At 34.6% G+C, this 27,141-nt stretch overlaps 4 protein-coding genes across 11 annotated transcripts; 2 read left to right on the forward strand and 2 right to left on the reverse strand.

The window, feature by feature from the left end:
• The first annotated feature begins 143 nt into the window (after positions 1–143).
• On the forward strand, positions 144–4,604 carry LOC123691367 (transmembrane protein 65). Of its 2 annotated transcripts, none has more exons than XM_045635717.1 (6): positions 144–549; positions 617–742; positions 898–939; positions 1,098–1,165; positions 2,370–2,573; positions 3,275–4,604. In XM_045635717.1, exons 1-6 carry the CDS (start codon positions 210–212, stop codon positions 3,359–3,361), a joined length of 867 nt encoding a protein of 288 aa, XP_045491673.1. In that variant the 5' UTR covers positions 144–209; the 3' UTR covers positions 3,362–4,604. The 2 variants fall into 2 exon arrangements, with proteins under 2 accessions (XP_045491673.1, XP_045491674.1); XM_045635718.1 differs by having other exon boundaries at positions 335–549; positions 607–742.
• Positions 4,605–9,225: 4,621 nt separating this feature from the next.
• On the reverse strand, positions 9,226–15,798 carry LOC123691059. 3 transcript variants are annotated; one of them, XM_045635266.1, is made up of 5 exons: positions 15,327–15,798; positions 14,706–14,939; positions 13,982–14,095; positions 12,761–13,136; positions 9,226–12,637 (listed from the first exon to the last, which is right to left on the reverse strand). In XM_045635266.1, exons 1-5 carry the CDS (start codon positions 15,531–15,533, stop codon positions 12,384–12,386), a joined length of 1,185 nt encoding a protein of 394 aa, XP_045491222.1. In that variant the 5' UTR covers positions 15,534–15,798; the 3' UTR covers positions 9,226–12,383. The 3 variants fall into 3 exon arrangements, with proteins under 3 accessions (XP_045491222.1, XP_045491221.1, XP_045491220.1); XM_045635265.1 differs by having other exon boundaries at positions 14,706–14,954; XM_045635264.1 differs by having other exon boundaries at positions 14,706–14,957.
• A 680-nt stretch (positions 15,799–16,478) lies between these two features.
• On the forward strand, positions 16,479–19,799 carry LOC123691393 (protein CNPPD1). Of its 2 annotated transcripts, none has more exons than XM_045635763.1 (5): positions 16,479–16,671; positions 17,110–17,206; positions 17,462–17,667; positions 18,027–18,155; positions 18,750–19,799. In XM_045635763.1, the coding sequence occupies exons 1-5, from the start codon at positions 16,621–16,623 to the stop codon at positions 19,485–19,487; spliced, it is 1,221 nt and encodes a 406-aa protein (XP_045491719.1). In that variant the 5' UTR covers positions 16,479–16,620; the 3' UTR covers positions 19,488–19,799. The 2 variants fall into 2 exon arrangements, with proteins under 2 accessions (XP_045491719.1, XP_045491720.1); XM_045635764.1 differs by lacking the exon at positions 16,479–16,671 and adding an exon at positions 16,729–16,854.
• Positions 19,800–22,295: 2,496 nt separating this feature from the next.
• Positions 22,296–27,141, reverse strand: LOC123691375 (caspase Dronc). 4 transcript variants are annotated; one of them, XM_045635726.1, is made up of 9 exons: positions 26,845–27,141; positions 26,548–26,734; positions 26,101–26,178; positions 25,911–26,009; positions 25,128–25,309; positions 23,997–24,223; positions 23,302–23,549; positions 22,860–23,077; positions 22,296–22,517 (listed from the first exon to the last, which is right to left on the reverse strand). In XM_045635726.1, the coding sequence occupies exons 1-9, from the start codon at positions 26,974–26,976 to the stop codon at positions 22,515–22,517; spliced, it is 1,374 nt and encodes a 457-aa protein (XP_045491682.1). In that variant the 5' UTR covers positions 26,977–27,141; the 3' UTR covers positions 22,296–22,514. The 4 variants fall into 4 exon arrangements, with proteins under 4 accessions (XP_045491682.1, XP_045491681.1, XP_045491684.1 ...); XM_045635725.1 differs by having other exon boundaries at positions 25,911–26,021; XM_045635728.1 differs by lacking the exon at positions 26,845–27,141 and having other exon boundaries at positions 26,097–26,178; positions 26,548–26,682.

A 27,141-nucleotide genomic window follows, 5' to 3' on the forward strand; every position in this document is an offset into this window, starting at 1 on the left:
ATTTTTTTACAGCAACCCGTAACTTATTGTATAACTATCTTGTGACCTATCTACTAGGTATATGTCAGATCAAACGTCACTTTCAACTTTCAAGTGTCAGATTTGTACCAATCAAAACCCCATCAAAACCCCATCAAAAGTCAAAACTGTCGATCAGCGTCGGAATTTATTTTAGAATAAATAAATAATTCATGTAAAGTATTTTAAAAATGAAATCTATGAAAATAATAAAACGAATAAGTGGATCGTCTATCCTTAGTTTTAAAATTGGCACTGAAAGTACTATATTCAAACCACAAATTCGACACAGTTACAGTGCTGCTGTGGGGTGTTTTAACGCTAAAAGTTTCTCTCCTTTAGCTAAAAATGTACGAAACTTGGGTTTAGGACCTACCTCTAAGGATTTTGAAGACCCACCCCAGCTCTCAGGACCACTAACAAAAGCGCACGCGACAGAACTGGTACTACATTTAAAAGAGGATGAGAGAAAAATACTATTCAACGCCCTACAAGAATACGAATCGAATAGAATTAAAGAAGAATTCGAAGGTAATTTATTTAATTAACAAAAAATAATGAAGGTTAATTCTCTACTAATACCTAAAGCATGTTATAGACAAGTTAGCTGGCCAGAGATGGAGAACAAAGTTGGGGAGGCCCAGTAAGGTTCAAACTCTTGGGGATGTGGATCCTACAGGCACTTACTGCCCTGTTCCTGAGGATTGGCTCAAGAAAAAATATGGTATGTGTTTTCTGGTTATTATTATTCAATGCTTTACTAAAGGATTTGCTTACTGATGATGTCATAGATTGTGTCCATAAATAGCAGAATGACTTATATTGTCTTAATTATTATTTGCTTATATTGGCTAATATTAATGTAATCAATTTTTTCAGCTGCTACAGTGCCAAAACCATCAACCAGGGAACTATTGCATTGTAAGTTAGAATTTTAAAGAATGATAATCATAATTAATTATTATATAATGATTAAAATTTGTAAAAGATAAAACATATCTTGATTTATACATATTTTGTTTTAGATTACTTACTGTCTTGTTTTATTAATATGATTATTTCATGTTTTTTTTTTTCAGTATCACTTGCAAATTCAATACCATTCATAGGGTTTGGATTTCTGGATAATTTCATCATGATAATTGCTGTAAGTAAATTGTTAAAAATATTTATTTTAAATCTGTGAACAGAAATTTTTATCCCCTAAAAATGGCCAATAAGTGTTAAACTATTTGTTCCAAATTGTATTGTCCTGTGATTCAGCTATATTCATATTCACAGCTAAATACAGACATCAAACCAGATTGATATTCTTTCTCATTTATATAAGTATGGATTTGTAAGTATCAACATCAAGATAAAAGTAATTATTATCTTAAGACAGTGCTTAGTGTAGAGATAACACAGCTTCTACACTTACATCAGAGCTAAATAAACGTCATTTGATAATGTGGACAATATGTGACTACAAAATTCTTATAAGTGATGTTGGTATGAATCAATGTTTGAGTTATGTATTTGGCTAAGATTGTGTTAATGATAACAATTAATTTAGTAGTATTTACTGCAGAATGAACTAGTAAAGTAACAGTAAATAATATCTTGTTATGAATGAATGTTGACTATGTGTACTTGGTTAGTTGGGTACCAAAAGAAAACATTTATGTGTTCATTTGAAATATTTCGTTATGTAGTAGTATAGTTGCACCTATAAAATATTTATACCAGACATCCCCGAAAATTGCAAAAATATTTTTTCCGGTTGTTTCTTACAGATAAACATTTATCATTGATTGTCTACAAACAAATAATTTTAATTAATTACTATACTACATATCGAATATTTCAAATAAACGCAAAAAATGTGATTTATTTAAAAGTCAGGTGCCAAGTTCACATAGCCATGAATGTTTAATAATTTAGTCATATTATTTCTTATTCTTCACCACAAAATTAATAATACAAAAAAAATTATGTATGATTGTAAATTTTTATATATAAATTTTTGCAAGCTTAATCAGAGAGTATTGGAAGTTTAAAACAAAAAAACAACATATAATATGCTAAAGTTATATTTAAAATCCTTTGATACAAAATTGTTCAAAAAATTGGTTGCCTGTAAAGTCGGTATACGGGCGAAAGTTTTACGTGACAATGACTTTTTATGTCTGTCTCTCTCGCTCTTAGGCGGGCTAACCATGCCCGAGTGGAAGGGACGCGTGCCTCTCACTCGCTCTCATTGTGAGCGCATAACGTGAGCGGAGCGTAACGCAGTTTCTTGAAGTGTCACCCGGCAAACCAATTTATAAGACGTTGTCACGTCAAAAATAATTTTCATGGTATATTTCCAGGGCGACCGCATAGAGAGCAGCATGAGCGCGTACATAACGCTGTCGACGATGGCGGCGGCGGCGCTGGGCAACACGTTCAGCGACGTGATCGGCATCGGCTCGTCGTACTACGTGGAGCGAGCCGCCGCGCTCGTCGGGCTCGGCGCGCCCGCGCTGTCGCCCGTGCAGCTCGACATGCCCGTCAGCCGCCGCTTCGCCAACGTGGTGAGCTTCTCTAATGCCTCCTCCACACTACTCGCGAAGTTCCTCGGCGAAGTACTCGGCCGAAGTTGACTGAAGTCCGCGGTGCTACACTACACACTCGTTCAACTTCGCGAGGAACGCATACGTTCATATTCAGAACGAACTTCAGGTAACTTCGTGCCCTTTGACTCGGGCGCAAAAACCGACAACAATCGGAAGTCGGCCGAGGCGAGGTAAAGTTGGACGAAGTAAGCCGAAGTGCCTCTCTACATTATTCTATTCGTCTAACCTCGTTCAACTTCGCGAGTAGTGTGGAGGAGGCATAACATTCCTTTATTTTATTCAATTAGACTATAAAAGAACTTTTGAATCGTTATAACATTTTTTTTTTTTACATTTTTCACCGATTCGGATAGAAGATCTATGGAGAATCTATGGAGAGATCTATGGATCTATGGAGAAGAACTGATATTGAACTGACTGATATAATATTATAAAGCTACTATAACGGCACAGAAAAAAGAAAAATTACCTAATTCATAATTTTAATGTTTTAATTAAAAATAGGATATTTCGGAGCCCTCTGTGTCCAAATCCGGTCGCACTTGGCCGGTTTTTCTTTAATCTGGTGGCAAGATTACACAGTGTTCATACACACTTATACAATAATTATACAGTTACAACCTCATGTTTAAGTTAGTGTGTTTTTCAATTTCTTACAGGGTCGCGTTCTGGGCATCACTCTTGGTTGTTTTCTGGGAATGACTCCATTACTCTTTAAGGACGACGAGAAAAAACCCGAAACTTAAAACATATCACTGTTCGCGACTAAATAGTCTTAACGGAAAATTTATTCTTCTCACTGTGATTAGAACCAAACTTGCACTGAATTCCTAATTATAAGAAATCCTATTATAGGACTTTATAGTGCTATAAAATCTATTTTATTAGTACAGTAATACAGTACATATTATAACGTTCAAATTCTTTTTTAGTTAATTTTCAGAATTTGCAAAGATTATCCATATTAATATTGCCATTAATAAAAAAATAAACTTATTCCTTTTAAAATCCCTTTTTAAATGATGTTAATGCCTTCTTGTTTTATTGCCATTAATTATTAAAATCATGGAATTTAATAAGTAGGTACTCAATATAGGTTATTAAGTCATTGTATGTTATGTAATGTTCCTTTGCGACGCGAAATATAAATGCTTCCGATAAATCGAATTACTTTATGTATAGATTTAATAACAATATATTTATTATTAAGATTACTCATATGACATTATATTATATATTTTATGTGGCTTTTCCTCTGTGCCTATACAGTGTGTGTTAGTGTATATTCTTATGACTTTGTTAAACAGAAAGCGTACTTAGCACTTATTAGAGCACTAAACTGGCGTTATGTTAACGCGTAAAATACATCGTCATAGCGCGGCATGTGGCGACAGTTTAGCGCTCTGACGCGCGTTACAAACGCGTTCTGTATGACAAAGCCATTACTGATTCCATAGTTGTGTGGCCTAAGCAAATATCCCATTCCTAATTATAATTTAAAAAATAATATGGCTTTGGTAATTTAAATGTACGACATTGAATGCATTTACTAAATTACTATAATATGTAGTACATATAGTAAATGCATTATATTATGTACTTCCAAAGGCTTACTGTCCAATGAGTGAGATTGTTTACAATTTAACTTAGACGATGTTACTGTTACTATATTGTGTATTATGTACAAGGCAGTTAAAAAGTCTAATAAACAGCACTTGCCATTTCTCTCTAAATTTTAGACTACAGAATTTAAAATCAATTTGATATCGTAATTGTACTTAGGTACGTAGCGACTAGTCAGGGTTCTACAAATTATAACACTATTTATAGAATGAAGCAATATGTAGTGAAGTATGCTCTACTGCCGCTTAATTATCTGTGTGTAAATACTAATTTTATTTAATAATCGTGTATTGACTGTAATTATACGTTACAATTACAAATTTTATTATTTAGAATACAAATTTATTAAATGTTGTAAATATTAAATATTTCTTTTCTTTGACTTCCCTATTTTTACCTTTGATCTAAAATTTTGTCTATAGAAGTCTAAGACAGATTTTTTTTTGTGTGGTGTTTCTCGTTTCTCAATGTTAGCCAGAAAGGCTTCTACATTTTAACGCGGACGCGTGGGTGGACTGAAGGTTCACCCTGGTAGCGCCATGCGGGCGGGCGTCCCCCCGCCACGGGGATCTCGAACCTCGACTTGGGCTGTCGCTTGAGTGGAGGAGGCCGGAAGGGCCCTAGTCGAACGGGCCTAAGACAGTAGTGTTCAAGTATTCCAAAAAATGGCACATTTGTTTTGAATAACGATTACAGATCGGACCATTAGTTGGTAGGACCAATAGATCGAGTCGATAATTTTTTTCAAACAAAAAAATAACTATTAAAAAAAACCGACTTCAAAAATAAAAAATATATATTGATATTATTAACTAGCTTCCGCCCGCGACTCCGTCCGCGCGGAAAAAATAAGATTTACTTACTTTTTTTCTACGTATTTTTCCGGGATAAAAAGTGTCCTATTTTATGCCCAGGATAATAAGGTATAATAATACCAAGTTTCATCGAAATCGAACCGCTAGTTTTCACGTGATGCCTGAACATACAGACAGACAGACAAAAATTTTTTTAATCACATATTTGGGTTTGGTATCGATCCAGTAACACCCCCTGCTATTTATTTTTTCAATATTTTCAATGTACAGAATTGACCCTTCTACAGATTTATTATATACTAGCTTCCGCCCGCGACTCCGTCCGCGCGGATGTCGGTCTTCGCGTGGATGGTTTATTTCTCCATTTTGAGTACCTCTGACAATAACATCTTATAAATATCTATTGGACCCAATTCCCAAATACGGCTAGGCCTATAATAATACGCAACGTGTGTTCGCGGTTCTGCGGAACAACGTCTATGGATAAAACTGAAAAATTAAGATTAATTTTTTCTACGTATTCTTCCAGGATAAAAAGTATCCTATTTTACGCCCAGGATAATAAGGTATAATTATACCAAGTTTCATCGAAATCGAACCGCTAGTTTTCACGTGATGCCTTCACATACAGACAGACAGACAGACAGACAAAAATTTTTTTAATCACATATTTGGGCTTGGTATCGATCCAGTAACACCCCCTGGTATTTATTTTTTCAATATTTTCAATGTACAGAATTGACCCATCTACAGATTTATTATATGTATAGATGTCTTATATGTATAGATTACTACATAGGTATACATAACTACATATTATTTAGATGTGCTGTTTAGTTTCCCCTCCATTTCATACTACTGTGATTTTTTTTATCATTTTTGAACGCTTCGAAATTAAACTCGAGGCTTAACCTGCTGGTCTATTAGCCTTCTATAGAACTGTTTATTTCACTCAGAACCTTTTAGTTCTACGCTCACGATTTAAGTGCACTAACCCAAGCAGGTGGTCAATTTTAGAGATAAATGTAAAATCTTTGCCTTTGAATCACAGGGACTCAAAATTAAATTAGTTGCGCATTATTTAGATTTCCATGTCTCGTCATTCATCATCAATCATTCATCGTCTCGTTCATTTGCGTTTTTATTTCATTTGCATCGTGTACAGAGCAAAAATAATAGGGTCATTGCGCTGGTTTTCGTCCAATTATAGGAGTTGCCAACTTTGTGATACGAAATAAATATTTTGGAGCACCCTTCCTTAAACATATATTTTTTTTTAAGTCCTTATATAGTCTTCTTTAAGATAATATTAAGGGAAAATAAATCATTTTGATGTATCTTTTTATTTAAATTATTTTCTGCAAAAGTAGGGTAAATGCTAGTTTTCGTCCAAAAAAACTGGTTTTCGTCCTAGTGTAAGCTAGTTTTCGACCACCGTGTAGAAAAAGGAGGGTAGGTCAACTATTAAGTTTAAAATCAATTACAGGTAAATATATATGTTTATTTAATTAACATTACAATTTCTCACTACCCAGGTTTAGTTTTACTTGTGGTTTTACTAATAATAATCAATATAACTAGTCAACACTGAGATCTATGTAGCACTTGGCAGTCCTTATAGGCGTTAGTGATGACTGTATAATCATTCGTAATAAAGAAAGGAATGCGTTCCTTACAATGTAAATGAAACAAGTAATAATTACAGGACTAAGAAATAACATCAAAAAACAGAAATATTCATTCTAACAACAAAAATTTTCATTCTAATACTTTGTTTATCAAATGATAAACAAAGTATTACAACAAAGTATTTAAGATAGTACGTTACTATAAACACACAGCCATAATAATAAGTTTTAGCTACAGAATCTTCAGTGTACGCAGCGTCTTTTTTTTCTAGATTTCTTAGACTCCTTCGAGGCCATCTAAAAACAATAAGATCTTTCTGAGGATATGTTGGATTGAGGCCACCAGGATCCCCCAGCCCGATCCCCCAGGGGATCCTAGTGAACTCATCGGTTCATCAGAATCCCCTCATAATAAAATGAAGTACTTAAAGATGTTATCACACTGCTTAAAAATATTTTATTTAACAATATCTAAAAAATGACCTACGCATAAGTCGCTGCATAATAATTCCATTTGTGTTTCTTGTATAAACTTATCAGTTGCTATTTGATCTACCTTACGTATTTGTTTTGGTTGCCTTCGCTTTTGTTCAGAATCTTTTTCGCTAAAAACTGACATCAAGAACAAAGGAATAGATTTGGTAAGAATATTAGAATATTCGTAAAAAGGGAAAAAAACTTAATTTACTTAAAAACAAATTTACTAGTAGAGTGGTTATGTTGTGCGGTGCTATGCCATTGTTACCTACGGAATATATGACTGAAGGGTGGAACTATATTTTAAAAAACATATTAAGTATGAGTAAAGATTATCCAAACATGCTGAAGTTAGTAAATTATATGAAATACTGGCTCAAAAATGACGATACCAGAAAAATGATGTCAGTTTTCAGCGAAAGACATCGCACCAATAATTGTTGCGAAAGTTGGAACTCGGGTTTATTAAAAATGATTGGTCGAAAACGCCCTAACATTCTACAGTTATTGAATGCATTAAAAAGAGATTCTGAACAAAAGCGAAGGCAACCAAAACAAATACGTAAGGTAGATCAAATAGCAACTGATAAGTTTATACAAGAAACACAAATGGAATTAATAAGCAGCGACATAAGCGTAGGTCATTTTTTAGATATTGTTAAATAAAATATTTTTAAGCAGTGTGATAACATCTTTACTTCATTTTATTATGAGGGGATTCTGGTGAACCGATGAGTTCACTAGGATCCCCTGGGGGATCGGGCTGGGGGATCCTGGTGGCCTCAACCATATGTTGAGTAAGTATAATAAAAAAATACTGCATTGGCAAAACAGACCTAGAATAAAAGATGATACTCAAGTGAATGATAATCAAGAAAAATACAGTGTATTATGTCTGACCTACCCCCATTTATGCTACGAATAATTGACTCTACTTCACATAAGGAGAATGATACATGTCTGAATGAATGACAATATTAGATACCTACAACACTCTGGCCCTCACCAATTATTTATAAGGAAGATACTGAATAGAAAACTTTTCAATACGTAAAAATAGACGAAAAGTAATGCAAAAGAATGGCTATATTTAATTTTTGGATACTCCAATACTCATTCATGGACGAAAACTAAAACATTTAAAGCTAAATTTAGTTTTCGTCCACTTCTTTAAATATTTTTTTATTTTGGCAGCACTGACATAGCAGTGGACGGAAACCAAAAAAACTAAACTAATAGCAATAAAGATCACTTCGGGAGAAACTATTCAGTATTTTAAAGGTCCGATAAAGTAAAATGACCCTAACAAATATTCACGTTGCTGTTTGAGTTTCCGTCCACTTGGACGAAAACCAAATATTTTGAGAATTTGGTAACCTAGTATCCGTCCACTTAATATTTCGAAGATTATTATAAAAATGTATGATAAACACTTATAATTGCGTTTATTATGCTTATAAATAAACATACGTACCAAAAACATTACGTAAACTAGCTAAAACAGTGATTTACCTTACCATGAACTTTTCTCGCCGGCAAATTTTTCTCTCGCGCGATGACATCTGCAAGGCACGTATGCGAAGCGGCCACATTTACGTTAATTTTTTGAACTCTCTTCTTGTCAAATCAAATTTTAATGTTGATAGTACTGTTGCTTAAACATTATGGACCGTAAAAAGTGCAAACTTGCACGGGAAGGTAGGTTTGTATTCAAGTTTTACGCACGTGATTGTAGCAGGTCAGTCAAATGGACGAAAACAGAAGCTGGACGGCAAACCAGCGCAATTACCCTATTAGTGGTGAAATTTGGGTGAAATAAACATGCATAAATCAAAAATATATTACACAGATAATAATATAATTTTCTAATTACAGATATACTATTTCCCACATTTTAAAGTTTAAAAATAGCTGTTTTATCAATATTGTTATGTAAATATTTCGACTGACTATTCAGCAAAAATTGTATTTCTCGCGATTTACCCCAAACAAGAACAATATTAACTAAACGGCGAGTCGATCTCCAGGATTATAAAATAAAAAAGGCAAAATTAAATAAAACAAAGGTATTTTTCAATACTCATTTATTCAATGATATTGGAATATTCAATAAATATGTGCGACGCTTTAAATACAAGTAAAAAAACTGTACGATATGTAATGCTTATGAGCGGACTATGTGACAAAACTCAATTCTGATAAAACAAATATCACGACTTTTAACACATAGTGGCTAATAAGAGTTTGAAAACATAAACATTTTAAATCTTCTAATTAAAGGTATGTACTGAAAATTTCTTCAACTTTTGTATTCATTACAAATATATTGAAATGGTGAGCCGCATTTTATTATGCATTCGCTTGTTTATCCTACATATTATATCTTGTCTATTGGAGCGACAATATTACAGTCCAATCACGATCCTTATATCTTAATTGACGAAACAATGACAACATCAATGCGCGGGTGGGATAATATAAAGCGATACATTCTGGAGACATGTCTTACAAGTTTCTAGCAGTCAGGTTCCTAAGTATACACAATATTGTTATCAGAAAACAAATAATAATTCGTCTTTTGCAAATCTTAATATCGAACAAATTTACATTTTTTAATTAAATTAATATTGCACAAAATACAACATTAAAATATACTAAAATTATTGGACCTTAGGACAAGCGCATTTATTATAATATAACGATAAAGTATGAAAAGACTAGTTCGCGTTCGACAATATACAATAGCGTTACAGAAGCGATAGGAAGCCGACACTCGCTCTCATTTACAAATGAGAGCGTGCAAAAAAAAAATTAGCAAATGCTTAATCACTCGGAAAGAGGAATTCTTAATTAACTGCGCCAACAGTATTTTATATGTATAATTAATTACAATACTTATAGTATAAAATCAATAATTTTTGAAAACAAAATTGAATACGCAACATCAAGGATGATCCCCGAGGGATAGCTTGTGTATATCGGAGCCCAGGCACTATTTTACCACTTTTAATCAATAATGTATTATGATTAACTAATAATAAATTAATCAATGAAGTTTAAGACCTATGAGAATTTTGGATCATTGCAACATTGCTACGTATTGCTAGGTAAGTTCTATAATGTAAGGATTATTATTATTACCGATTCAAGTCACTCGAATCTTTGCAGACATGCAAAAGCATAAAATATGACTTGAATATAAAACATATAAAAACTATTGATATTATATTTTACGGAACTTATCTAGGTATGTCTATTACGAATTATACTGTTTTTCTGTTGAAGAAATATTAATACTGAATATGTCAGCTACCATTTTGTAAAAACATTAAATATTGTTTATTTTCGCTAAAAAAAGTATTTAAAACATTAGATTTCTACTATGTGCTATCACTATTATCAAATTTTTACGATGGCAATACCTAAATATTAAATAAATTGTTGAATAGAAAAAATCTCACTTAAATTGTACTTGGATACATTTTGTTTGTATCATTGAAAATTATCTTTAGGCAATAAATAATGTTATTTAGGAATAGCATAAGCAATGTATAAAATAACACGAATGTAATGTTTGCGGTATAGACTATACAATATATCGTTTGGTTTGTATTAGGTGTTGGAAGTTCAATTAATTATTTATTAGACAAGCAACATAATTCAGTATGTAATTTAGTGTTATTTTACACACAACTTCACACTATGCCGTTTTTAAAATTAAATACCATTCTACTATTGCTTTTACGATTCACATTAAAGTCTATTTCGATAATATTCACAAAAATAGATTCTAAGTGGTAATAAATACGTATGATAATCGGAAAGCAAATAATTATGACATTTAGTAAAATTGCGTGAATAAAAAAATTAACAAAAAATGGTCCTCATACCATATAATAAAAAAGCGTTGTAAAACTTCAATACGTATAAAAGAGGTAAGTATAAAATTACAAAATAAATGAGATTGCTTACAAATTCAAACAGACAATGTAATAGAAAATAATTTATTATGAATTTTATTATATTATGAGGATAAAATTTAACTTTCACCGCGGATTTTTTGTTGTTTATCAGATCTAATTATGCTTTCTCAATTTTTTACAATGATGTATAAAATTATGAATATCACGGTATTGATAACTTTTAAAACTCGTATAAATCATGTCCGAAGTGAAATTGAACCCTAAATTAATACTATAATAAAAAAATCAATAAGAATAGAGAACTATACAAAGTGAATAGCAAATAATGTACAAGGTAGGTATATAGCAAAAGTTCCCGGAACTTCAATTTTGAGATCATATTTGTGCTTGCGTTAAATACAACATTATCGTGCAGTGATGCTTATTACAATAACATAAACATATATTTACAAAAACCATACAATCAGCGACGCGTGCGCATTGGAATGAATCGAATTTTTTTACAGCTTTTCATTTACAAAATATAGATTCATCAAAAATCATGTATATTTTAGTTTAAACTAAAGTATTTGTTTTAAAGTTTAATAAAAAATTTACAATAAATATTTTAATAAATGAGTAAGTTTCTTGATATTTATTTGTCACATTGCCAAGAAATAACATAAACAGGATTGTGCCATAATGTTATGGACTTATCACAGTACATATATTTTAATTTTTAAAGTCTTAATAGTGATTTATTATCACAGGATAGAATCTCAGTATTATTACTTTTAGGCTATACACACGTGTACATCGTTAATGTAAAAAAATCACAACATTTACCAGGAATACAATGTGATTCGATTCATTCCAATGTCATAAACTTAACAATAATTTTGTACAACAACGTAACTGAGGTTACATCACAACAGCCTAGACATCGTTCAACACGTATTCAAACAGAATATTCATATAAATCACTACTCGTATGTCGTAATACATATCGGTATATCGTTCGTAAACCATGAGTGCTCGCCAACGGTCGTCTGGTGGGAGTCGGGCAATGCCACCGCCGCATGCTAAATCACTTTTTAACTGTCTCCCTTTATATGACATCACTTATTTTCTTATTGGGGTAATTAATTGAAAGATAAGAAAAAATATTTTTCTGTATTTAATAAATGAATCTCTGACATCAGTCGACTGATCTATCTTGACTTGTAGACATCGTTGCGGCTGCTTGTGGGGGCGGGGTGGTACACTGTCACAATGCACTGGGCGGGGCTAGCGGGGGCGGGGCTATCACTGCCGGGGGCGGGGCTACGCGTCGCGCTCGGTGCGCTCGTCGGCGTCGGCGGGCGTGGTGGTGGCGTTGCGCTCGAGCTGCGCGAGCAGCGAGCTGGCGGCGCGCGCGGAGGCGCTGCCCCAGGCCGGCCCGCGCGCCGCGTACCCGCCCTCCTCGAACCCGCTGCGCAGCCCCAGGATGATGCTCAGCGCCGACGCGTCCTGCCCGTGGCAGCCCGAGTAGCGGTACTGCGGCTTCTTGTCGAACCGGCACCCGTCCGACTGCGCGCCTGCGAGCGACGGTGAACATTTATGATAATTATTAAAAAGTGAAAAAATGAAAAATAAAATTTAGAGATGAGACAGTCAAATTATTCAAAAAAACAAATGCACAATATTAGAGTGTAACGCACCAACAGGCATGATGCAGTCGCTGGTGAGCGCGCACTGCACCCAGGGGCGCATGATGTCCGCGAGGCGGGGCCGCGCCGCCAGCACGAGCCGCGACGTGTCCAGCATCTGCACGAACAGGAAGTCGTCCACGTCCGCGTGGAAGTACGTGAACATGTGCGGGTGCGTCAGCGACGTGACGGCGGCGCGCCGCGGCCACGCGACCACGCCCAGCGGCCCCGCGCCCCCCGCCCCCGGAGCCTTCGCCCCCGCAGCGCCAGCAGGCCCCGCCCCCTCGCCGGCCGCGCGCTTCCACACCTCCGCGAGCGCGGCGGGCGAGCCGCGCCAGCGCTGCGTCGTCTCGCAGTATATGACTCCGCCCACGCGGCTCAGAGCGTGCTTTAGAAGAAAATACATTTAGTAAATAAATATAGTTTGTTAGAATACCTTTGTAAGCAATGCTTTAATTAAAGCTTCACTACATTTTCAGATATTTTTAACTGACTTCAAAAATAGGAGGACGTTCTCAATTCATTATTTATTTTTTATTTTGTAAAATTATATCCTTTTAAAATTTGCTTTAGACACATACTATCAAAAATATATATACTATATCTAGTTGCTATCACTAGCAAGATACAAACAATTGTGTAATTATTTAAATTAATCATCAATGTAATAGTGTTAGACTCGCCATAATTAGAGGAAGGTAACAAAGGTTAATTGTAGCTGACTTCGTGAGTCATTTGATAGTTAAACTTGCTAGTCACTATACATTTCCGATTAGTAAGACATAACTTCCTTAGTTATTTGTATTACAATAAGAAAAAATTAAGACAATGGAATAAGCAATGTCATGCTATTTTTCCTTATGGATCTTAACTATTTATTTATGTAATTATGTTTTCATTTCATTTCATTTCATTTATACTTTAATATCGTTGAACAAACAGGAAACCTAACTAAGATATAATAGACATATTATTGTGATATTTTAGTCCTACATATTCATAAGTTATAATGTACATTAAAATACAAAGAACAAGTTATGTAAATCAACTCAGCACACAATTTTCCTTATTAATTACTAATTAGATTACCAAAACTTACTACTTAGTAACTTAACATGATTATTGTCAACCTTCTTAAGAAGCAAAATTAATGTCTTTTTGCGACATTCCTTATATGGATAATAATAGCATAGTGCTTATACTAGCAACATTTGTCTAATCATATAATCTCACCTGAATGATGAGGGGGCGAAACGCTGTGATGCTCTCATCAGCGACATGTGATGGAAACATGTTCAGATCAAAGTCCACCACCGCACATTTTGAAGAGTTACAATAGTTTGATACCTGGAATATATAAATGAGTTTTATTTATATATGTACAGTAAATAACACTAACAAACATATGTTGTGTTTATGTATTCCAAGTTTCAAGGCAAATACTACAAAGTTTACATATAATTTTCTAGATAATTTTATAAAAGATTTAATGTGGCAGTTTAGAAACCATCTACTTAACTATGATATTCATTAAAGTTAATGTTAAAATAATTTATAGAAAATAGGTTATCATACAATATGGAATATACAAGTAGCAGTACATAATTTACAATTTTAGAATATGTTCCTATTTGCAACGTGGAGCCCACTTCAAAGCCAATGTATAACTTCAGATAATAAGATAAGATATGGTTCACAAAGTTACACCCATATAGCCAACTCAAGTACATAATGAGAAATAAATGGAAACATTATCAGTTTTTATCATGTTATAGTTAATCATTTGGGTGGGACCAAGCTAACTTTGAAGATATTTTACACATTGAAGGAAATTCGTTTTTAAAGAATGAATTTTATGAAACAAGAACAATACTTATAACAAATTCGTCAATATAATAATACATCATAGACACTATAGACATTATTAAAACAATATAGAGACACCATTAAAACTTACCACATTCAAAGAGTATGGTTTGAGGCCAATGTTATAGACAAGTATGGTGTATGGCAACTTCTGTGCAGCCCGTATGAAGGCCACCACTAGAGCATGTTCGTTGTTCCGGGCGTGCGTCACAATGGCAGGCAGGGTGGTGTTCTTCCAGGCCTCCACATGGCCAGACAGGCCCACCAGGGCGAGGTACCGCTCCTCCTGCACCAGGTGTCTCTCCTCCACATCTCGGAGCTGATCCTGAGGCAAAGATACCTGCTATGTTCAGATATTTTCAGATTAAAATTTGTATATATTCATTGATACAATATAATTTGTTTCCTCAATTCTATTTATCCTTGTGTGTAAACAGCTACTATATACAATATTGTTTGTCTGTAGTTGGTTGGTGTTATACATATCTTCTTCATCTTAGCTCTTAGAATGAAATTATCCTTTATTTGTAATGTCTTTAAAACAACCCCAATACATTTAAAAATTAATATTTCAAATCAATATTATCATATTAGTTCTTGCTTTGCATATAACATGAAATTTATTATAGAATGATCTGTTATACCATTGGATATTTAAAATTCTATTAGTTTTTTACATTTTTTTTTTTTTTATAAAAAGCAATATAATTACCTGAAAGTCCTTAATATGTTGGTGCGTTTGCGATACAATATTTTGGAATGACTGTGGCGGTTGTGAGTGAAATACTATCAGGAATATACTTATCGCGAAAACCGATGTCGAAAACAACAGGAAACTTTTAGTTTTCATCTTGAATGCATTCTTGCTTCTACCTAATGTAGCTTTCTTCGCATACTTTCCATACAACGCAGATAACATGAAAAAACCACAGGGTTTTAAGACAGTTCCTTCACATTTTAAAACAATTTCCTTGATCCCCAAACAAATCAATATCAATGACGGAACACCTTACGCCCTAAGAAAAAATTATATAAACATTATATAAAACTTATGTTAACTGAATAGCTATTGACTTTTAAATTGATTTATATACGTCTTTGAATAGTTTTCAGTAAACATATGCGTTATAAACGTTAAATCCTTCGCTTCTTCGTTAGAAGCGGATTTTTTTTCGCTAGTTGATAGTTCTATATTTTGACATTGACAATTATTGACATAATTCTTTTTTTCAATTTCTGTCGCAGGCAGAGTGGCAAGTTATTGGTTTTTTATCGGGATACACTTTGACGGAGATGGCACATCTCCGTTTTTCTATCGATCGTCGAGGCGCACGGACTAGGCACCGCCATATGGTGGACCTTCCATGCGACCGGACAAAGCGGTTCGGATCGACATTCTTCATTCAAGCCGCGAGGGACTGGAACATGCTTCCTGAGTCTATATTCCCCGACGAGTACACTGGAGGTCTTCAAGAAAAGAGTGAACAGGTTTTGAGGAAGCGCGCTCCATCTTAGGCCACATCTCAGCTTTCTATCAGGCCTATCAGGCAAGGTGGGCGAGATAGTGGTAAAGCGCATAGGTAAAGCGCTTCCCTATCATTCAATAAAAAAAAATTGAAATGACACACGGCAGTTTGTTGATTTTGCCTCGGGCAAAAAGTTTTTGCTATGATATTAATAACTAGGTATTTTGAAAATTAATGGTTCAAATAGGTCTACACTTGGGTTTTTATTGAAATTTTTATGTCTCACTACTTTACGTTCAGCAATTTTCATCACAACGTATTTTAGATTATGAAAAAAACTTCATGCCACAGACTAAATTTAAATCACACCGCTTTGGCGCTTCACAGTTATTTATCTCGGTCCGCCTCGTCAAGTTTCGAGTTTCTAGTTTCTACGTCACTAATTTGACATTTCTGATTCTGGATTTTGATTTGTGAAATCTGAACAAATTCCCTGTAAAATAATAAAATACATGTAACAAGTTTCTAAAGCATTATAAAATGTCCAGTGTATCGAAGAGAAGAAAAGAAGGCACAAGAGCCAAGATCAAGGTAATAAATAGAGGTCAAGTACGTCGTGGCGGGTGACCGATATAAAAAAAATGTTTTGATCTCAATATTGTAGGATCCCTTTTCCCGTAGTCCCGTACAAGTTTATCAAGTCTCATGTGAAAGTTTTCTTTAGTAACTTAATCCCTTCTCAAATTAATTTGAAAGGTATACATTTTTAGAAAGGTAAATAGTACCGAGTGCAACGTTTTTTGTTATTTAACATGTGGTATTCAAAGTCACGTACAGTACATTCGTGACCTAAACGTTATCATGTAAGATTGCTTTTATGGGTATAAGTCAATAAATATGATGTATATAATTTAATTATTTAATATGAAGGCGCTGCTTAAATCTTTCAGTGGCATTCTAACTTATTGAATGTCTTACATAGTTAGATATATTATATGTACAAAATAATAATTTATATACTATTTCCAGAGTATGGGTGATCACAGGGAATTCTTAAAGAGAATATCGAAAACTTTATATTATGGACAATTGCCGACTCTGCCCTGCTTGAGCCTGCCAGTTACTGGTGTGTACTTATAATAATTCCGTCAACATGAATATTAGGTAGGTAGATATATTATATTTGTATAAACCACATAGCTTGCAAGTTGCAACGCAGCACGAGTTACAAATATATTTTTATGTTTGGCAATTAGACATATATAACAGCAACATATACAATGGAATGAATGGCACTAGCTATCATATAATTATTGATCTATTAAATAGAACTTAAATGAAGCAGAAGTTATGAATATTTCACAGTGTGCTATGGTTTCAGAGATATCATGTGAGGTGTGGTCGATGGCGCAGCGCGGGCGTTCGGTGCGGCGTCTTCACGCGGACCGCGCGGCCGCCATCGCGCGTTCGGCCTGCGTGTCGCCGTGCGCGCTCGTGCTCGCCATCCTCTATCTCGAGCGGCTGAAACGCTGCAACCCCAACTACCTCGCCGCTACACCCCCTGCTGATCTCTTCCTTGTCTCATTGGTATGATTAACTATTGCTTGAATGTAAAATTTATATACTCGCACTTAAGCATTATCACATCCAAAACATTTTAATTGTTAACTGTTAAAAGTTTTTGAGTCATATTGTTATGTTATATGAATAAATAGAAAAATAAACACAGAAATGCAACAATATATACTTTCATAACCAATTTTGTATTTACACAGTAACAAGTAACAACATTCAATATTGAATGTATTACTCAAACAATAACTTTAAAATAGCAGAATAACAATGAGAAATGAAACACATGTGTGTTGCACACCCATGATAATTTCTAATTTATTTTAAGAAGGTTTTGATGAAATTATGTATTGAATTGATTATTAATATTCCAGATGGTAAGCAATAAGTTTCTCCAAGACGATGGTGAGGAAGATGAAGTTATATGTTCGGAGTGGGCGGCTTCGGGCGGCCTGGACCTGCAGCAGCTGAAGAAACTTGAAGCAGAATTCCTGAACGCTATTGTAAGTTATCGAAATATTTCTTTTTTAAAAAAGATGTTAACATCTACAATCTATATTTGCCAATTTCACACATCTACTATGTGTATATAACTGTGATTTATTCGAAAATCGTATTCAAAGCATATGAAATATGGCATATAGCATATGACTATCTTTCACTATTTATTTATATCAATGGTCATAAAAAAAAAATTAGAAATTTATATTTATTCATACTTTTGTACTTTATAAATAAGTTTGTAGTGTACTTTACTACAAATAACTCACAATCGCTACAACGGAAATTATCTGTGGTTCTGTCTCATCTGTCTATTTTTTTTTTTCGAAAGTATTGAGTGTGTATGTTGATTAAGGCCGGCAACACATTTGCGGTGCCCTTGACAACGCGAATATTAGCATTCGCGTTGTCAAGGGCACCGCGAATGTGGCGGTGGGATTCACTTTCCATCAGGTGACCCGCCTGCTCGCTTGCCCGCTTAAATATTTAAAAAAAAGTTGATAACGCCAGACTGCACTAATTCCAATTGTTTCATGTAGTTACATCATTTTTAAAATATCAAAAAAATTAATAATTTAACTTTTTATTATTTTCAGGATTGGAATGTGTATATCAGTGAAAAGTCATTCGAATCGGGCCTCTCGTGGCTGGAGCGGCAGGTGGCTATGAAGCAGGGGCACCTGCGCGGCTACTTCACGTACTCGGACCTGGTGGCCAGCTACGACCCCGCGCTGCTCCGCGAGCTGCTCCGCTCGGTGTCGGCGGCGTGCTTCGCGCTCACGCTGAGCTACGTCACCAGCTTCATGACGCTCGTCACGTCCACGCTGGTGGTGTCGCACGCCTGGCTGCCCGCGCTGCAGTACATCGCCGCCCGCGCTGCGCTCTCCACCGCCCTCGACACCAGCATACGCACTCAGCCGCAACTCCTCACCAACACGACCATCGATCTCAACGCAGACTTCATCCCCGAAGACTCCATCAATATAGACGCCTTGAAGTGCTGCGAGAAATGGCAGAAATATCAAGACAACTTGCAAGATAAGAAAACTTGGTACAACGGCGCCCGAGCGGATGATTTGAAACTGTTCGAGTCCTGGTGGTCGAAGACATCCGTTCTGAATTGGTTGTATCAGAGTTCACTAATCAATCCGATGCAGAGATGGTTGGAAAAGATCAATGAATATACAGACTTTATAAAGAATAGACTTGAAAGCGATAAAACGAATGACCGTTGCAATGGTTTTATGCGGATGACGGACAGACAGCATTGCATTCAACAGAGGCTCAATTTTAGTAAATTAAGTATATTCGCCGCTTCCGTGTCGGATCGGTAAATATTGTGTCGTAGTTGATGCTCAAAGTATCTTCTCTATTTTATCTTGCAGTGAAAAATTAAAAAAAAATCGGATAAATGTTTCTACTAAAGTTTTATAAATAACGACGTGTAACAAAATTCTTATTAAAAATATTTTGTCATAACCTTGAAAAGAAGTTGTATACCAGAACAATTAAATAGAACACTGTCCTAATTTTATTAGTGACTTCGATCTTTGTAATGGAATGAATAATAGCGCTAACTTTTCTATGTATTATATTTTTACATCATCATAATATTATGTTTTCATATAATAAATTTTAAAACCCTATGTCGGTATTTTATTAAAAAACATTTACAACCTTACAGCTTACAGTCTAACTAAGAAGGCTAGAATAAATTATTATAATTTTATTATACAGGTTGTCCCACCGTCGGTATTCTAAGCTAAGGTTATAGTTTTGCGCTGAGTACGTAAAAAAATACTTATAAAATTCCATATGCATTTTTTTTCAATTAGATTAACAAGCAACCCGCCCAACATTGCCACCCGCACGTGAGCTATCGTTTAAGATGCTTTCATAGACATTAGCGAAGCGTTATATGCCGGCTGCGCGAAGCTAGAGAAGGAAACATGAATTTTAAGGAAAAAGTCAGTGTATGCAAGACTACAAGTCCCTTCGTGCTTAGTATACCGATAGTGGGACACCCTGTATTAAAATTAGGAGAATATTATATCGACTAGGTTACCAGTCAAAATTTAGCCGCAAGCATGTTTAATTGAATTTTTTTACTCAGATTTTTGGGAAAAAAATTCCGTTCACTTGTTATTTATAGTCTACATCCATTGAGATACATATGAAGTAATATTATCTCAATATCTACATCACGGCAAATTACATAAAGATTCTAAAAAACCACGGTTGCCGTTTTTCATCTGGCCGCAACCCCTCCGCTATTTTTTTCTTCTTTAAATTATTATCATATATTTTATTAGTTATGGTTGCCCACATGGTTGCCTAATTAAATCGAGCCGCAAATGAGGGTTGCTGGCTGTTAAAGATGATGAATATTAATTAAAAATGCTTGCGACAAATTTTGACTGGAAATCTAGTAATATATAAAATATAATAATATTCTCCTTATTATAAATATTAATATACATAAAATTTTGGTTTCATCAAAAATCTATGAACGAAGTAATCCCGCAGTGGGATCAGACTATATTCTTCTCTTTCAGTTTTATTTGTTTAGGGGACTCCCCGCGCCATCTATTGAGATAAAATCTATCTCATGATCTCAACCAATATGAAACAATTTTTCAATGATTACAATATTGTATCGATATTACTATATATATATTGTAACGATCGCGATGAAACGCAACCTTTTTTTAAAATTTGGTGTTTAATGGCATTCAAATGGTTTATAAATATCATGGCTTCGAATCCCGCCTCGTTATCGTTTTTTTTAGTTTCGACCGACAACGGTCGGTACGGCTGTCGAGACTGCGCCTATAGCTAGTACCACAGGCTAGTGCACTCAATTAATTAAATTGGACGAAATTATTGGTACAGAGCTGCTGCTAATAAGTGTGAGAGGGAGTGTCTTGGCTACTCATTATTGTATACTAGCTGTTCGCCCGGCTCCGTTCGGGTCTTTTTATTTGTATATGTCACCAATATCAATGATAATAGCGGTTATATTAGAATATGACAACATTATTTAATACATACTAGTAAAATGCGTTTATTCTATGTATTAAACATTTATGATCGTTGAATGTTTGGTATAAATGGGTAGGTTCAACACATAAACATACACCGCTTTAAGCGGTATTCTAGATAAAGTTTATTCACATTTACAGTTTATTGGAAAACGTATCTGATGCAATTACCTATTTTCAGTATAGTTATTATTTCAGAATTATAATTTATGGTATGTTTTAAACAATTTTTATGCAACACAGCATCAACACAGTATATCAATGGAGAACAGTGTATGTGAATTGATGTCAATAATTTGTAGCTTATTCTTGGTTACTTAGGAAGCATTCAAAGGAATGGTTACCAATAAATGCACTCATGAGATATATGTATGGTTTAAAATAAAAGATTTCATTAATTAGATAAATTTATTACAAAAATACTGTACTTGTCAAAAATCCTTTAAAAACATTGAGCAATAAGTTAGGTTTAAAATTGTCTAGATAACTTACAGTTTACATTTAAATGCATAATGGCCTTAAAAAGCGTTATCACAATTATTTTATAATATATGTAATTATTTATATACAAATACAATGGTATACTTATCATAGCTTAATATTACTTAAAATACATTTGATTGCAGTTGGAAAATAATACAAACAAAAAATTCATAAAAAGTGCACTAATAGTGACCAGGATTTTTTTCCAAACAGACAAAATCCAAAACAGAAAATATATTCAGAACATATTTTTCTAGAAAAAATTAGATGGATCGATGAATATAACTTAAAAATATATAAAACTAACTAATAACATATACTATTATAGTAAGATTCACATGATATACAGGGTTACTTGTAAAACACCAGCAACCTCGCAGGACAAGATAGTAAACATCATAAGTAACAACATTTGTTCTACGACTTTTGGCATAACGCAATAAATTATTTTTTAAATTTTTTTTTAAACTTTTATTGTACTCTCCTAACATATGTAAGTGTTTGTTCTATTCATTATCGGATGGACGACGCGACGACCCCATCCCCCTCTCGTTCGTTTCTGGTTTACGTAAATTAAATGAATATTTATTTTTGTATGAAAATAAAATCTAACAAATTATCAAAAGTCGTAGAACAAATGTTGTTGCATATGATGTTAGCTATCTTGTCCTGCGAGGTTGCCGGTGTTTTACAAGTAACCCTGTATAATATGTACTAGATATTATTTGAAGATCATTGATATTTCCGTTCGTACAGCATTTATCCATCCAAAGGACCACTTAGCACCATGTCATTCTTCATAAAATCTCTTAGAAAGCTCCCATGGTCTGTCTGATATCACTGAAAAGTGAAAGGAAAACACTCATTTCGCGAAAAAATTTCTCACACACAGTAAAATAACCAGAACCAGTTTTGGGCACAGTAAAATAACCAGAACATGAAGTTCTTGTGATGGCTCCAATAAAAGCTTTTTTTAAACTTTTCTATTATAATCATTATTTCAGGAAATATTGGGCCAATTTCAAAAAATCTTGGATATGTCATCTGAATGCTTAAAACTATATACGTACCACGAAGTCAAGACGTGTCGTGACGGACCGCTCGCGCTAGTAAAATCAACAAAAATTATGCTATTTCCATATCATGTAGACGTTCAGTCAGGTTATCTCGCTTAGCACTGACCGGCTCGTCCTCATATAGGCCGGGGTGCAGGTAGAGCCGGCGGTTGAAGCCCCAGTTGTCCACGGAGCTGGTCTGCACGCGGAAGCGCGCGTGCAGCCGCTTGTCCACGAGCTTGAACAGCTTCTCCACGTGGCAGTCGTGCGCCCGCGCCGCGAACACCTCGCACAGCGCCTGGATGTACCACGAGCCCAGCGCCGGGTCGCGGTACGACACCGTGCCTGCACACACGCACGGGATAATATAAATTACATACTTCAATTTAAGTATAAATTTGTACGACACAAAAATGCCATGTATGCTGTGCATTGAAGCTACTGCAAATTATCACGTTTAATTCAAATAAACTAGAATTGAGAGTCATCAATTACCGTTAAAAAGCTCTATAATAAATGGACAAAGAGAAATTTATTTTACTTTCATACATAACTATGACAAAACTCACCCGGTAATGTGGAATGTGCAATGAGTATATCGGAATACAGTCTGTCCCGCTTGGCAGCAGGCGAGCGTGGCGGCGCGGCGGCGAGCCCGCGCGCGTCGCACACCGCACCGCGCCCCGCTTCGCCCCGCTCCGCGTTCGCTTCGCTTCGTTCCGCGCCGATCACGCGCCCGTCCCACTGCGCTCCAGCGCCCACGTCTTCTGGGTTTGTGAAGTGGATTGGACCCTCTATGTAGTCCTTGTTGGAGCCGCTAAAAATATATATAAAAAATCATAGCTAGTTGCATAGATTAAAAAAGTTATATCAAAAAACTTTCTCTGCTAGAGGCAAAAAAAACCATATTATTTTTTATAGTTTCATCATAGTATAGTCACCAAGCGGATAAAAAGAAAATACTGCTGATAATTAACTTATTAGGTGATTTTATTTTACGAAATACTTAGTCATTGTTGCAATGATGAAATCATTAACCTCAATAGGTAGAAAAGATGTTCAACAACCTACATTACTGGTATTAACTTTAATGAACTCATAAGTTGTAGTTATTTATTAACAAATTCAATTTATTCTGAAATATATTATGAGTCATTTTTTCGATCACTTTCTAAAAACATATTTCAACAATAGAACACCTCTTCCATATTTTAACAATGAAATAATGAAATAATTTATTGAATGAACAAACCACAAAACTCACCGGCACAGCTGAAAGATGAACACCTTGGGTATCCCGTGCAGCGCTGGGAAGTTCTTATTGCTGAAGTGCTCAATGATCTCATGGCTGGAGATGAGCCTGCCGTCCGAGCAGCGGATGTCCGTGTCCGAGGTGGCCGGCCGCTCGTAGCCGTGCGACGACACCACGATGAACACGCACTCTACATTCACTATCACTTCCTTTAGATATGTCAACGTTTTCAGCGTTTCCTGTGGACATTTTTTATCTTAAACAATGTAGAATTTTATGTTGTAGGTAGTAAATAGCTTAATCAAACGGCGTCATTTAATAAACAGTCTAGGAAATTGATCAGCCGATTAAGCTTGTTGTCCGTGTCTGTGACAAGACATGTATGTGAAGGAAGGAAACTTAAAATGTTATTTAAAGTTCGTTTTTTCGTAAAAACTAATGCAACAGGTAGTTTTATAAATAAAAATGATTTTCATCTGTCTAAGGGATAACACGCGCTATATAACTAACAATTATCTCAACCAATATGAAACATTATTTCAAACAAAGAAACAATATTGTAATTATTGAAATAATATTGGTTGGGATAGTTGTTAATTATCTCAATAGATGCCGTGGGTTATCTATTAGACTGTGTATTAGATTAGACACATAAAACCGAAAGAGTTTTAATATTTCGATTGCTCTGGCATGGCGGGATCACGAGTGACCGAGAGGTCAGGCGGCGCCCCAGAAACGAGGGACGCGGGTTTGAAACCCACCTCGTGATCGATTTTTTTCCATTGAAAAATAAATTATATTTATAAAGCATTTGAATGCCTTAAAACAAAAAATATCAAATTCAATAATATTCATATTTCATACTCTAGATACAATTATTATAATGAAATCATAACATTATCAGCTATTCTCGTAATTAATTTTAGGTCAAGAGATAAAAGATAACAAAATTGTAGCCACAACTTACAATATTTTTCTGACCACAATTTTTTAAACATAGGACTGACCTATTTAATAAAGACATAACAATGAAATCTAAAGAAAATAGTTATTGTATATTATATAAATTTTAAAATAAATAAATCTTTTAGCTCTTAAACACTGGCATGACTTTTAAATGCATCTTTTTTTTCTTTTACTTACATCTAAAGTGAGATTATTGTAAGAGAGCACTTTGAAGCCCATCTCTGGGAACAGGTACTTGAGTTTCTGACAGTCTACATCCACACCTTTCCTGTACTCCTCTATATTGAATGCAAACTCAATGTAGCTCAATACAACAAGAATGCCGCGACTTCGCCCCCTGGTGCGATACAACTTTATATCTGTAAAAAAATGTAAAAGTAGTATGAGCTGTGAAAATCAATAGCAGCTCACAACTTGTGAGTCAAAAGTTAATAAAAATACAATCATATTATGTACTAGCTTCCGCCCGCGACTCCGTCCGCGCGGATGTCGGTCTTCGCGTGGATGGATATTTCTCCATTTTGAGTACCTCATTCAATAACATCTTATAAATATCTATTGGACCCAATTCGCAAATACGGCTAGGCCTATAATAATACGCAACGTGTGTTCGCGGTTCTACGGAACAACGTTTATGGATAAAACTGAAAAATTAAGATTAATTTTTTTCTACGTATTTTTCCAGGATAAAAAGTATCCTATTTTACGCCCAGGATAATAAGGTATAATTATACCAAGTTTCATCGAAATCGAACCGCTAGTTTTCACGTGATGCCTTCACATACAGACAGACAGACAGACAGACAGACAGACAGACAGACAAAAATTTTTTTAATCACATATTTGGGTTTGGTATCGATCCAGTAACACCCCCTGCTATTTATTTTTTCAATATTTTCAATGTACAGAATTGACCCTTCTACAGATTTATTATATGTATAGATTGAAAATTATTCTTACCATCCCCATCTTCAAAGAATTTTGTGGACTTTTGAACCACATGATAATAAGGATCGGAATTTAAATAATTTGCCTCCATGCTAATAATTGGTGCTTCATCTGAAAGCATATCTACAAATATTTATAAAAAAAGAATAATACACTTAAATCATATAAAACATACAGTTAAATTATGGAATAAATTACCGACTTTTATTATCATCAGGCCTTGTTTTTGTTTTTTTCTTCTCAGTGCTTATACTAACATAATTGTTATCGTTTGGCACAGCTGAAAATATGAAAACATGTTTTACTACTTGAACACAAATGCTATAAAAAAAAATCTATAGTTAATTACATTTAGATTTTTTATTTATTTATTGAGTAGGTTTGGAAAGGGCTCCACTATTTTTACCTACACCTAAGATATGGCAATACAATAAGTGTCAGTTTTTGTTTAGTTTGTTCTCAAATAAAGTTCAAAATGAAAATGTTAAGTTATGAAATCACATAGTAAAACAATTACATAGCATTATGCCATGATATTGTGTATATAATTTTTTTTGTCTGTGTGTGACTCATACAAATGATGTCATATCTGTGAGTTTAAGATTATGATAATGTTTTTGGCATTGTATATTGTTGACAACTGACTCACTGGTACTAGGGACTGATACTTTTGTTCTTCTTGTATGCAGGGAGCTATTTGGGTCAAGTTCTCGGACAAGGTCCCAATAGCCAGCATCAGAAAGAACATCCAGTAAGTGTCCAAAGGCTTCTGGGCCACGTCTCGTGATGTCCATGTACAGTTCACGCTTGCGAACTCTAGGATGCTTACTGGTATCCTAACAATGAAAAAAAAATTGTCCTCATTCATGCAAAAGTAATTTGGAGTAATGTAGACCAGAGCTGAGAAATTATATCACACAAGGGATATAGTATAGATTTATCTTACCTTATAGGGTTCAATCATTTGCTCAGAAAATACACCTTTTTCGTATAAAGCTGTTACCATATGATCGAGATCTGTTTGTTCAACCAGGGGAACAAAATTATTTTGTATTGCTTTTCTGTGTTTTTCTTCCATCTTAACATGCAAATTTGTATTGGTATAATTGCTTGAAAAATTGCTTCTATAAAGTTATCAGATATGAAAAGTAACTTTGATTGATAGACTTTTTTTAATTGAAACTATCAGATAAAAATTTATACTTCTGTACTATATATGGTTATACTAAACTTTAAAGTTTTA

This window comes from Colias croceus, chromosome 4 (assembly GCF_905220415.1).
Source record: "Colias croceus chromosome 4, ilColCroc2.1".
Taxonomy (NCBI): domain Eukaryota; kingdom Metazoa; phylum Arthropoda; class Insecta; order Lepidoptera; family Pieridae; genus Colias; species Colias croceus.